General features: G+C 40.2%; 1 protein-coding gene across 2 annotated transcripts in view; it reads left to right on the top strand.

The window, feature by feature from the left end:
- Positions 1-61: 61 nt before the first annotated feature.
- Positions 62-12,439, top strand: part of rabep1 (rabaptin, RAB GTPase binding effector protein 1) — a 45,235-nt gene continuing 32,857 nt past the window's right edge. For both annotated transcript variants that reach the window (XM_005916035.2, XM_005916034.3), the window contains exons 1-4: positions 62-218; positions 7,058-7,186; positions 7,436-7,639; positions 11,394-11,554. In XM_005916035.2, the coding sequence (XP_005916097.1) occupies positions 173-218; positions 7,058-7,186; positions 7,436-7,639; positions 11,394-11,554 (540 nt within the window). In that variant the 5' untranslated portion in view covers positions 62-172. The remainder of the gene's footprint in view (positions 219-7,057; positions 7,187-7,435; positions 7,640-11,393; positions 11,555-12,439) is intronic.

Below are 12,439 nucleotides of genomic sequence, written 5' to 3'. Positions count from 1 at the left end.
GCAGGCCTTTTGGGGAGTTCACAAGTGGTGATTTTATTTTGAAAGACAAACCAGAAGTCGCACTCTTTCGTCGCTAGCTTGACACTAGTTGTGATGTTAGCTTGTTTTCTTGGACGCTCCTAGCTCTGATCTCACCGCCCTGCTAATTGCCTCACGCCCCCCTCAGGAAACCATGGCCTCGGAGGCCTCGGGATCCCCTCAGTCGTCCCAACATGACGGTAAATTTCTTGTGTCTTTGGCGGTTTGTGGTGGGTGTGTTGAGGGGCTGGGAGCAGCGAAGCCAGCGACGGCCTCTGCATCACTGGCAACATTAGCTAGTTAGCATCCTCAATGCGACGTGTCACTGCCTCATGCTGGGCATTTAACATTGCGCAGTGGTTCACAAATTTGTGGAAACTTACTGAAGCTCTGTATAGCTGAACATGAGGTGCATGTGTGACATATCCAAGCTAACGTGGTTGTCTCTTTAGTAATGTTACACCTAGCTGGTTAGCTCCTAGCTCTGGCTAGTCTGACTAATTTGATCTAAAGGTCTGCTCTGGCCTCTGGCAGTCCGGCCCTGCACTGACAGGGTCAGTCATATGGGTTGCATCGGTGGCCGTGCTCTGTGGTGTGCACGGGATACTGACAAATCCTGCAGGAGGCTTTCCCTTTGGTTATCAAGCCGAGGTCCAGGGACCCAGAGGCGGCATTGAGAGCATCTGGAGCTTCAGGAGCTGAACGTGGGGCTCCCACTTTCTACAAACTGTGTGAAGAATTCCAGTCCAGGTTTATGTTAAACAAAATAGACTGCGACAACGGTAATACATGCAAAACAATTTAAGCTTTATGCGTCCTCGGAGGTAATATTACAGACACTCTGTAGCTTGAGAGTCTGTCACAAATCCACACACACATTAGAGATTGAGGGATGGGAGCATCTCCTAGTGGTTACCTTTGTTTTTATGCCTTATAAATAGACCTGTACATAATGTTTTAAGATGGCACTTGGTGAGGTGTGTGGTAGGAGTGACAGATGGGTTCAAGGTGGGATTACATCAGGGATATGCTCTGAGCTGCTTCTGATGATGGACAGGCTGACAGATGAGGTCGGGCAGGATTTTCAATGGACTGTGATGTTTGCCACAGATCAACATAGTGATCTGTAAGGAGAATAGGGTGCAGCCTGGAGAGGTGGAGGTATGCTCTGGAGAGAAAGGAATAGAAATTGTATGTGAATGAGAGGGAGACAGGTGTAACAATGAAAATGCAACAAGTAGAAATAGTGGCGGTCGAGGAGTTTACCTGGAATCAACAATCCAAAACAATGAGGAGTATACACGAGAGATGAAGATGAGAGTGCAACAAGGGTGGTGCCGATGGAGACGAGGGTGGGAGTGAATTTTGACAGAAGGATAAAAGCAAGAGCGAAGGGGAAGATTTACAAGATGACCATGCTGACTGACAAAAAGAGATGTTTCATGGGTGTACTGAGGGAGGACATGAAGAGTGTTGGTGTAACAGAGCAGAGTACTAGGGGCTGGGTGAGATGGGGGCAGATGATCTCCTGTGACGACCCATAAATGTAGCCTCTGAAAAAAGGTGGCTCTTTTATTTATTATTTAATTTGGCACACATGCACCTCTAGAAATAATGGGAAGGTCTTGCATATTCGCTGGCATACAAGCACTTTGTGTTCAGCATCATCTGGTGTGATGCAAAATTGTGTTGTTGGTATTGCTTTGGTTGTGTTAATGACTTCTCAACAAAGCTGGGGTTTTTTTTTCCAATATTATTTTTTGGCATTTGACTTTAGGCAAAGAGAGAGAGAAAGACACGCAGCAAAGGGCTATGGTCACCTGCTCACCCACTGAGCTGCAGATACCTGTAGATTTTTGGAGAGCCAGGTGTTAGTAATGGTGCTGCTTTGAGCTGAGCAGTCATACACATGTCATTACTTCTTGACAATGGCACCTGTTGAGCAAAAGTTGCTGTGTGAGTGGGTTACAAAGGGTGGTGGTAAAATAGACTGAAAGAAACTGCTTTGTGGCGGTTTTATTTTTATCTTAATATATATTAAAAGCAGCCAGACAAAAGACGGTGTCTGTTCAAAGTGCAAAGCGCTGCCTGCAGTGAGTAAACGGAGGATTTGAATATTTGAAACAGTAATTAGTAACGGGCCTACCTTCATTCAGTCGTGAGGTTTGAGGGAATTACTTACTTCTGAAAATGCAGGGCCTGTTTAACTTGAAACTGGTATAAAATACCAATGACAGTGTTTCTACTCATCAGTTCACCTGTGAAGCAGACTGGCTCACTAATGATTAGTTTTTGTTCCCCACCAGACAATATTTTCACATGAAATTAACATTTAAACAGTCTGGATAGTTAAAATATGAAGGGAAGCCCTGTTTTCTAACTGTATGCAAAGGGTGAGTCAAGGACAGATAGCATTTACTCAGTTTTGTTTTAAAGGTTTAGCTACTATTTTTTTATTCTGATTTACCAAGTTCTAGAGTTGTTTAAATATAATCATGTGACATCATATCATGTTTATTTGAGAGAAACAGCATAAATGCAGAAGCAGTGTGTGAAAAACTGAGTACACACCCTGATTCAGTAGCTTGCAGAACAACCTTTAGCAGCATTAACGTGAAGTAATTGTTTTTGGTATGACTGTATCAGTCTCTGATTGTGGTGTGGAGGATTTTTGGTCCACTCTCCTTTTCAATGTTGCGTCAGTCCATTGAGGTTGGAATTGAGGTGGCTGGAATTAATTCAATGTATTTCATTGTGAGGTCTGGACCGTTGCAGCACCTTGATTATTTTCTTTTTCAGCCATTCTCTTATAGACTTTCTGCTTTTTTGGGATCATTTTCCTGTTGCAGGAAAGTTAAGTCAAGTTTGAACTTTCAGCTAGATGCCATCACATCTGACTCTAGAATACAGAGAAGACTGGATTATCATGGTGGATTGCAAGCCCAAATCATCACCCCTCCATCACCGTAATGTGGCGTGATGTGGCGCTGTTCATTGTGGTCAGACACCTCCACATTGATCTCGTATGTCCAAAGGACATTTGTTTTTGCAGCTTTGCAAACCTAAGAACAGACTTTCTCCTGGCAACCCTTCTAAACAAGCCATACCTCTTCAGTCTTTTTCTAATTGTAGTGTTATGAATTAACATTTAACAGGCTAACTGAGCCCTGTAGTCTGAGATGTATTTCTTGGGTGTTTTTGCAGTTTCTCTGAGAAATGCACCACCATTTGACGTTTGGTGAATTTGCTGGGATGTTCAGTCCTTGGAATGTCATGGCATTAACACACACCTGAACACCACAGACCAGCAAATGGCCAAGTCTTTTATAGAAGTTGTCACACATGCTGCTGATCAATTAAACAACTGCATTTGATTAGCGGTACTTGGCTACTACTTACCCTGTTAAACTTGTGGAGCAGTAAGAACAAACTTAGGTTTTCACAGAACTGCTTAGAGTACTGTGAAAACTTAAGTTGTATGTCAGCAGGAACTAGGATTATAGCCTTATGTGTGTTTATATTTTGGGTTACTCAGCACAGGTTAGGAAGTTACCACCCTGTTTACCTGTGCTTATTTAGGAGGATGCAGGTGAGGCTGGAGCAGGGGTGGACAATTCCAGGCCCCGAGGGCCGGTGTCCTGCAGGTTTTAGATCTCACCTTGGGTCAACACACCTGAATCACATGATTAGTTTGTTACCAGGCCTCTGGAGAACTGCAGGAGCTAATTTAGCCATTTAAATCAGCTGTGTTGGTTCAAGGACACATCTAAAACCTGCAGGGACACCGGCCCTCGAGGCCTGGAGTTGCCCACCCCTGGGCTGGAGAGACATGCGAAATAGATGAAGTGGTGGATTGCTGCAAGGCTGTCTTTTGACTTTATTTCAGCTTCCTGTAATGTGTTATTACATTTTTTGTTATTAAATGTCACTTTTTTCCAGTACCCCTGCATCAAGACTTGCTTCTTAAACACTCCTTCCTTTGCGGTGTCACATGATATCAACCACCTTCTGTGTGGGATCTGGTTATGAAGCCCTGATCATTTTTGCCTTTGCTTTCTTGGCATTTTGAACATGGATGTGACAAGCAAGGTGTGGACCTGATGAAACCGGACATCTCCACTTTAGTCCTATTAGCCTTGGACAGATTTCCAGAAGTCTTGTCGTTTGGTCAGATACAACTTTGCCGTTCTGCCATGTTTTTTTTTTTCTTGGTGAGAAGACACTTTCTACTGGCAGCCCTTTCGATGAAGCCATATTTGGCCTGTTTTTTTTCTAATTATGTTATTATGAACTTTAACATTTAAGTTGCTAACTGAGGCCTGCTTCTGCATTTTTGGCTTACTTACTAACAAATAGATAGAGAAACGGTGTGATATGTCACATGCTGTTGTTAATATCTTAGAATTTAAAGTGGGTGTGCTTCCTTTTTACAATAGTAATCTGTTGCCGGGCGTCAGTTTAACTCACCTTGTTCGGCAGATGATCTTATGCCGCTAGGCTTGGTGTTTGAGTCCAACCCAGGGCCCTCTGCTATGTTCCTTCCCTCACTCTGTCCCCACTTTTCTGTCTCAAACCGTCACTGTTTTATCAAGCAAAGGCAAAAACGCTGCTGTGAGGTTGAGCCTCTGTTATATTTGCATCATCATGAACTGGCGTTGCTGTTAAATTGGTTAATTACTGACTTTCTTTATGCGCTCTATCATGTGATCTTTGTGGCTTCCTGACGTGATCGGTTACACACCAGAGCAGTCAGCTTTTATTTTAATACCAAGAAGGAAAAGATGCAGAGCTTTTGAGCTGAGGTAAGTGTGAGAAAAGGAGTTTGATATATGCTGTGCTTGAATACAACACAAACTTATGAATACGTGGCGATGGAGTTAGTGTTTCCTTTTGTTTGGCTGTCAGATGATCATGGTGGAATTGAGTTGAACCGTCCGGCTGCTCGTAAATGTTTCCGTTTGGCTGTCTGGCTTTAAGGATTTTATCTGTATCGCTGCGGTTTTAAATAAGAGATGAAGAAGTAGGAAAATGTAGGACCGTAGGAAAACCAGTGTCTGGTTGTGTTTGCTGGCGGGAGGTTTTTATACTTCATTTTATGCGTCGCCTGACTGATATATTGGTGGGCACAATTTATCAGCTGATATTAGTATTGACCTATTTATAATGGCTGGCTAAACAAACACGACAAAGGAGAGAGGAGAAAGGCCCTTTAACTAGGTTCTGCATCTTGATGTTGGATAGTTTGCCCACAAGAACAAGACTGCACTTTGCAACTTTACTGATGGCAGCATGTGTTTGTAACGCTTCAATATCCAGCTCATCCGAGTTAAGCAGAGCAAGATTTTTAATCATGTCAATCATGAAAATCGTCCCAGCAGTTCAGTGGATGGCTAAAATATCTTGCACTGCACGTACCAGTGCTCGGTGAGGTGATGCCAACAATAAAAAAGCATTTGAAGATCTTGTCAAGTTTGAGTTAAAGTTTGATAATGGAGTAAAATATGTTATTCATTTGACGCTGAAGGTTTTGTGCTTTAGTAGATCCACTGTGCATTGTAGCACACATGTAATAAGATGTGCTGTTTTTAATTTAAATGTGGGTGTTCATCAAGATGGTTCATTAAATGCAAGTGTGTAAGTAATAAAGGTGAGTCTGTTTTTAGATGTTTTTCTAAAATAATCTTTAAGGGGCGTACTTATCGGTTTTATTATTCTAGATATATTAAATGATAAAATGATGTGAAGATGTTTTTCATAGTTAATAAGAACCAGATTTATCTGAAAAACAGGGATGACACCACTCATTATTATTATTATTATTATTAGAAAGAACCAAGTTTTTGTTAACATTACATTCAAAATTTTTTAAATATTTTCTACATATACATTTTTTAAATACTTATTTGTCCACAGTATCGTGATAGTCCATATTCATAAAGCTATAGTTTTAGATCCTTACCCCCCCAAAATAGTAAGTAGCTTTCTCCATATTGAAAATTTTAAAACGATACTACAAAACTTGTGACAGTAATGACCTGAAATATTTCATTATTTCATTTAAGAAGTGTATCTTTCCCCTGGATTTTTTTTTCAGTCAAACTGGTGATGGTCACGTGGAAAGTTAAAAAGGTTAAAAGGTTAAAAACAATCAGTAAATGTGATTGTTTATGAAATGTTTATAAACGACTAATGCCACATACATTATATTTATTTTTCCTCACACTTCTCTTATGAGCTTCTACATATGATATATCTAGAAGTTATTTAAAATTATCTAAGAAAAAGCTTCCATTTAGCTGACTGCTGACAGCCTTGTAAAAGAGGCCACTGGTGGACTTTACTCTGTTTTTAAAGGTGTCACGAGCTGAAACATGCTAGTATAATAAAAGTTAAGTAACTGTCCACATGAAACCACATGACCTCTCTTATATTAATAAACGAATCTGCAAAAATCACTATTTAGAACTTTTGTTTAAAGTAAAAAGTAGTCTTAGTTCCCAAGTAGTTCAAGTTCTCAAATTTTGCAGATTTGCTACTTCGTAATAATAAATTATTTGTTAATGTTTTCATTTCTGTATCGCTATCCAGAGACATTTAGTCTGTACTGTTTTGTCACATTATTACATTAATGATCAGTAGATTAGATAGTACTGGATGTAATAACACATATTTCAGCCTAATTACATTTAACATTTGCGTAACATTATGGCTGAACCATACAAGGAATTCAGTGATTTAATCGTTGTACTTATTGGTTTGATTATATTAGATATATGTAATCATAAAATTGAAAGTTGTCATAATTTCTAAGAACCACATTTATCCCAAAAGCATCAATAATAATTTGTATTCATATCATTTTAGGGCTTGTTAGCTTTTATTCACCCTCTGATTTGAGTCCTTAGTAATGAGATAAACGACGTAATGAGTGCACTGATTTTTGTGGATGTTTGCCCTTTGACTTGAATGATTACTTTTCAGCTACATGTAATCAGCAGCTAATTTTGTTTTGTTTTTTTCCTCCTTCATTATCATTCAGCGGTGCTACAGCAGCGAGTGGCAGCTCTGGAGCAGGAGAGGGCCGAGTTCATCAAACTCAAGCAGCAGCTGGAGGTGGAGTTCAACCAGAAGCGGGCCAAGTTCAAAGAGCTTTACCTCTCCAAGGAAGGTGTGGATGGTCATAAAACTCTACACAATGTAAAGTGTCTTGTTGGACATAGCTGTGGAGCATCTTTGGCCTTTTAAACTGTCTGTTTGAATTGAACTCGTGCATGCTGAGGTGCAACACTGAAAGGTTCTTCTTTTAAAATATATAAACAACTGTGCTGAATAAGGAAAAAAGTCTGAAATACACAAGTGTCACATTGTGCATTCTTCTCTCCTCCCATCATTCATTTCATGTCTCACCTCTCTCCAGAGGAGCTGAAGAGGCAGACAGCTGCACTGGAGGACGCCCATTCCGAGCTGAGCTCCGTCCAGACCCAGCTCTCTCAGGCCCGGGCTGAGATAGAGACCATCAAAGCTGTCGCCACCGTGTCGGAAAACACCAAACAGGAAGCCATCGACCAAGTCCGCAGCCAATGGCAGGAGGAGGTGGCCTCCCTGCAGGCCATAATGAAAGGTAAATGGAGCCTGACGCTATGTGAGCAGTGAAAACCTCTATTCCTAATATCATTGCTCTTTTGCTTATTATTTGGGAGGGTATTTACTTAGATTGATAACACTATGAATATATTCTCTAAAAGATTGTTTACATTTAAGTGGTGTGATCAAAACATTTCTGAAGGCAGGTCCAGAAAACAAAAACAAAAGCTCTACCTGATTTAAAGCTTGTTGATTTCACCTTCAAGGTCCCCTTCATGTCTGGTTGGCTTCCAGTGCAGCTTCTATTCATAGATCAATCCCTGGAAGTCCACTTGGCGCTGTGCAGCCTGGGATCAACTTATGTTTCAAAGTGACTCGGTCTCCTCCTATGACTCTGTGATTTTCAGTCAACAAGTCCACAGTTTGCAAACTACTTGTTCGTTCTTTAAAAACGTTCATCAGGTTATGCTCTGTGAATTCATCCTCTAAGTTCAGATTGTCAACGTGGACTTCTACCACAAGTTCATGATTCACATGTATGCCATGTTATGCTGGCTCAGACAAATCTTTTTTTGGCCATACTAAAACAATTTTTACTCACCAGCTGGACTAGAGGAACAAGTACAAGGCCACACACAAGACTTCCACTGAGAGTATTAAAACCAGCGTCCCTGTTGTAAACCACCTGCAGGTTTTAGATCTCACCCTGGGTCAACACACCTGAGTGTTTAGTTCATTACCAGGCCTCTGGAGAACTTCAAGACATGCTGAGGAAGTAATTTGGCCATTTAAATCAGCTGTGATTGGATCAAGGTCACATCTAAAACCTGCAGGACACCGGCCCTCGAGGCCTGGAGTTCCCCCATCCCTGTTCTAGAGCGTGATCTTTGGTGGTACATCAGACACCTTTTAGTCAGACTTTGACATTTTACGATCATATCTCAAACAAATTAAAGTGAGCATATCGGCAACGTGCAGGGACCAACCTGTGCATGAGAGCTGTGCATGTAATAGGAATAAAGATTAATGTAGAATAACATGACCTGATTGTAGTGCAGTCACAGTGGGGTTATTAACCGCTGCTCCAAAATGAAAATTAGATGATATAATCAATGCTTAAACTCAGTCTCGATGTGCTGTTGGTCACAAGAAGCACTCCTAAGGTTTTGTGCAATATTTACATTTTGGTTTTAATCTTTGACTCGACTTTTTTCTTTAGTTGTGAAGTAAATCTAATTGATTTAATCCAGTTTTCTTGTTTTTAGCACTTGTTGATTTTTACTGATTTAAAACATAAAACAATGTTGAAAGTTTTCATTATATGTATGTTGGAATAGATCTTTTAATACAATGTAATATTGATACATGTTTAACCTTTTTAACAGTTCATTTTCAGTAATTGTTACTGCTGCAGAAGTATCAAAATGTCATTAATAGTGAGGCAAGTTCCTATAATCCATTGTACACACCAAGAAAAAACATGTAATTTGAGGAACGTCTAGTTGTACTTCAATAGAGCTTTTAATTTAGCGCCTAGATGGATCCAATGTGAGATGCACTGAAAGTTTGTTTGATTTTAAAGTAAATTGAACCAGAACAGTACTATCAACATGCTGAAATAAGCTCCAGTAGATCCTCTGAATATTTGTGATTATGAATGAAGCTGTCCTGTGATTGTCTGTGCAGCAGTAAAGTGTGAATGAAAGCTGTTAACTGTGAAAACAGTGCATACTTATGCCCGTTGTGCTTAATGTAATTAAAGAGGGAGGGACCGAGGCTTCAGGTAGATAATGATCATTTGATTTGTAAAGGCATGAAGAGAGTGGCGTATAAAAGCTGCTAATTCACAAGCAGATTTTTATAACCAGTGGCCTTACTGATGCAACACGCAGAGGATTTGTGTCAACCCCTGGAACTGAACTAGGGACCTTTGCATTTGTAGATGAATATTTTAAACCACTACACTCCATCACTCTGGTTGTTCCAGGGTTTTTCCCATACTTTAACACGCTATACTGGGAAACTCATTTTCAAACTTTATTTGGAATAATTCTAATACACACAACCATAAATTTGGTGATCTTTTCTAATGTTACCCAAGCTGCCAGGGTTTCTATGAAACACAGACTACACACACACACACACACACAATCCATACACTGCATACAATTTCAACTCATCTGTCGCCTCAGCCTGACTGAAGTGGTATGTGTGCAGCTCATCTGTACACAGGCAGACAAACCAGTTAGACTAGGCTTGCTGTCTCAGCTGTTTGTTCACTACATTAACTGTGAGGTCGCAGTGAAACCATAACACAAACAAATGTGAATAAGTAACTATTGATTAAAAAATATTTTTTATCTTTGTGCTGCCAGACAGCTCTCTCTGAGGGGGAACTGTTATACTGTTCAGTCTCCTTGGATTACAGCAGTAATTTAACATCTCAGCTCACTTAATTTGTTGCTCCACAGCTGATTTCCTTGATTTCTTATGCGTCTTTTGACATTTGAATCAATGAGTTAAAACCAGAAAGTTGTATTCTGGTTTTCGTTTTCTGTCAAGCGAAGTTCCACTTTTTGTAAAGGAGTCTGGTGGCCTTAAAAGTGGCTGTAAAAGTTACGTAGGCATAATCAGGTGTCATAGTAAGGTGTAACTGCCTCTGTTGATGTTCCTTGTGTCTTACTGAAGAACACCCCGGGTAGTCCTTACAAAAAAAATTCAACAAATATGATGACATTGCACCTCATAGAACCAAATTTGCACATCAGTAGTAAAAACCAATCAGAAATCTCCTCCTGTCTTTCATCATGTCATCATTGCTCTGCATTCACACTGGAAGCATGACCAAAGTCTGTGCACTAACAACTCCTGAAACTACAGGAAGTGATCTTCAGACAGTTTTGGGGATGCTAGTCTAAGAAAAAGGATGTTATTTACACATAATTTGTTAATTTTTAGTGCGCTATTAACAAATTTAGAATGGTTACACTTAAAACTTCTAATAACTGCAGTATTACAGACATTGTCATATAACAGTCATTTAACAGTTGAGTCATTCCATATAAATTCAACCAAATATGAATATTGTCTCTTCAGATTGAGACAATTTTTCTTTTACTCACTTATCTCAACTTCACAGTGAGAACTACCTGTGACGCTTGTGTGTAGTGTAGTGTCTTCATCTGCTGGCTCATACTCACACTGAGCCCTCTGATCCAGGCCAGTGTCAGATCAGAGGACTGTAGCGAAAAGATTTTTTCGGCATGGAGGGAATCTTGGCTAGATGATAAACTTTCTATTAAACATGTAGGTAAAAAGGAGATCATTCACGTGCTATCGCACAGTTGCTGCAGATTTATCGGCTGCACATCCAGGATGTGAATGCCCACTGCATCCCAAAAGTCCTCTATTGGACTAGACCTGGTGACTGCAGAGGTCATTTGAGTACGGTGAACTCCCTGTCAGGTTCAAGAAACCAGTTTGAAATGAGTTGTACAAAACAAGGGTGTTATAGACTTTTTGTAAGTAAATTTTAACTAGTTTAAGACAGTAAACCAAGAAAATAGTTGAAAGATTAACTGATTTAAAAAAATAAACGCAACTCTAAAAATCTGTTGTCTACTTCTTTATCATGAATAACCATCACAAAAACATTTTGAAATGAAAATTATCCCCCACCTATATCAGAAATATTGTTCCTGTTTTTATGTATTCACGCTTGACTGCACGACTCGATGTGGATGTGCTATTGTTCGGTTTCATCGCCTGCTTCCTCTCCTCTCCCCGTGCAGACACTGTGTGTGAGTATGAGGTCCAGTTCCACCAACGCCTGGAGCAGGAGCGTGTCCAGTGGAACCAGTATCGCGAGGCGGTGGAGAGGGAGCTGGGCGAGCTGAGGCGCCGGCTCTCCGAGGGTCAGGAGGAGGAGAACCTGGAGGATGAAATGAAGAAAGTATGTCTGCTACGTGCATTTTTCAAAGTTTTGTCTACTCCCTTAATTTCTGCTAATATGGAATCTTAACTTTCTGAAGTTTGTTTGCTTCCTCTCAAGTCTCTCCCCCCCCCAAAATAAATAAATAAAATAAATTTTAAAAAAAATACAAGATGGATACCAGAGAACAGAACGCAATGTCCCAGATGCTTCGGCCAGCTGGACTCCTTCCTGTGTCTTAAGCAATACTGAGTCTTGCAGGCCAGTTCCAAAATTCATATCAGAGCTTTCAAGTTTCACACTGCTCATGGCTGGGACTGTGTGTCATTTGTTGTCAGATGCATTTTTAACTGTGTTTCATTGCCAGGAAGAAAAGTTCATCCAAACGGTAGCATTATTTTCACATGCTGCAGTTTTGACTGGCTGTCTTAAAGATCTGCCCATGCTTAGTAAAAATGGAATGAGGACTGCTGGCCCTCTCCCTCACCCACGTTCTAAGAGACATCTTAATTAAGACAGGGAAACATTTTTAAGAGGAGCTCTGTAATCAAGATCTGTGCTGCTGTTGTGATTTAAAAGTTTTATTAAGCCATTTGTAGCTGCAGAGGAAGCTGTGAAATCTGATAAATATCTCCCAGTGATGTGAGTTCAGTCATTGAGGTGAAGAGTTGGTAATAATTCTTCATTTATTGTAACAAGGTTTTGGTTAACAGTGCAAATGAATGTGTTTCAAATCTCTTTTTTAACATTAAAATATATGTTATCAAATTTGTAATGTCCAAATTCATCAACAAATCTTTGTGACTTCAGAGGAATAAGATCCCAACTTGGGAGTCGTGATCATCTGAGGAGCACATAGCTGCAGGAACATGCAAATCTTTGAATTGTTTATCATCTGGTTGGATC

This window comes from Haplochromis burtoni, unplaced genomic scaffold, assembly GCF_018398535.1.
Source record: "Haplochromis burtoni strain Fernald_Lab_line unplaced genomic scaffold, NCSU_Asbu1 Contig_17, whole genome shotgun sequence".
NCBI lineage: Eukaryota > Metazoa > Chordata > Actinopteri > Cichliformes > Cichlidae > Haplochromis > Haplochromis burtoni.
Note: the sequence above shows the minus strand (reverse complement) of the source record. Positions and strands in the feature narration are given on the sequence as shown.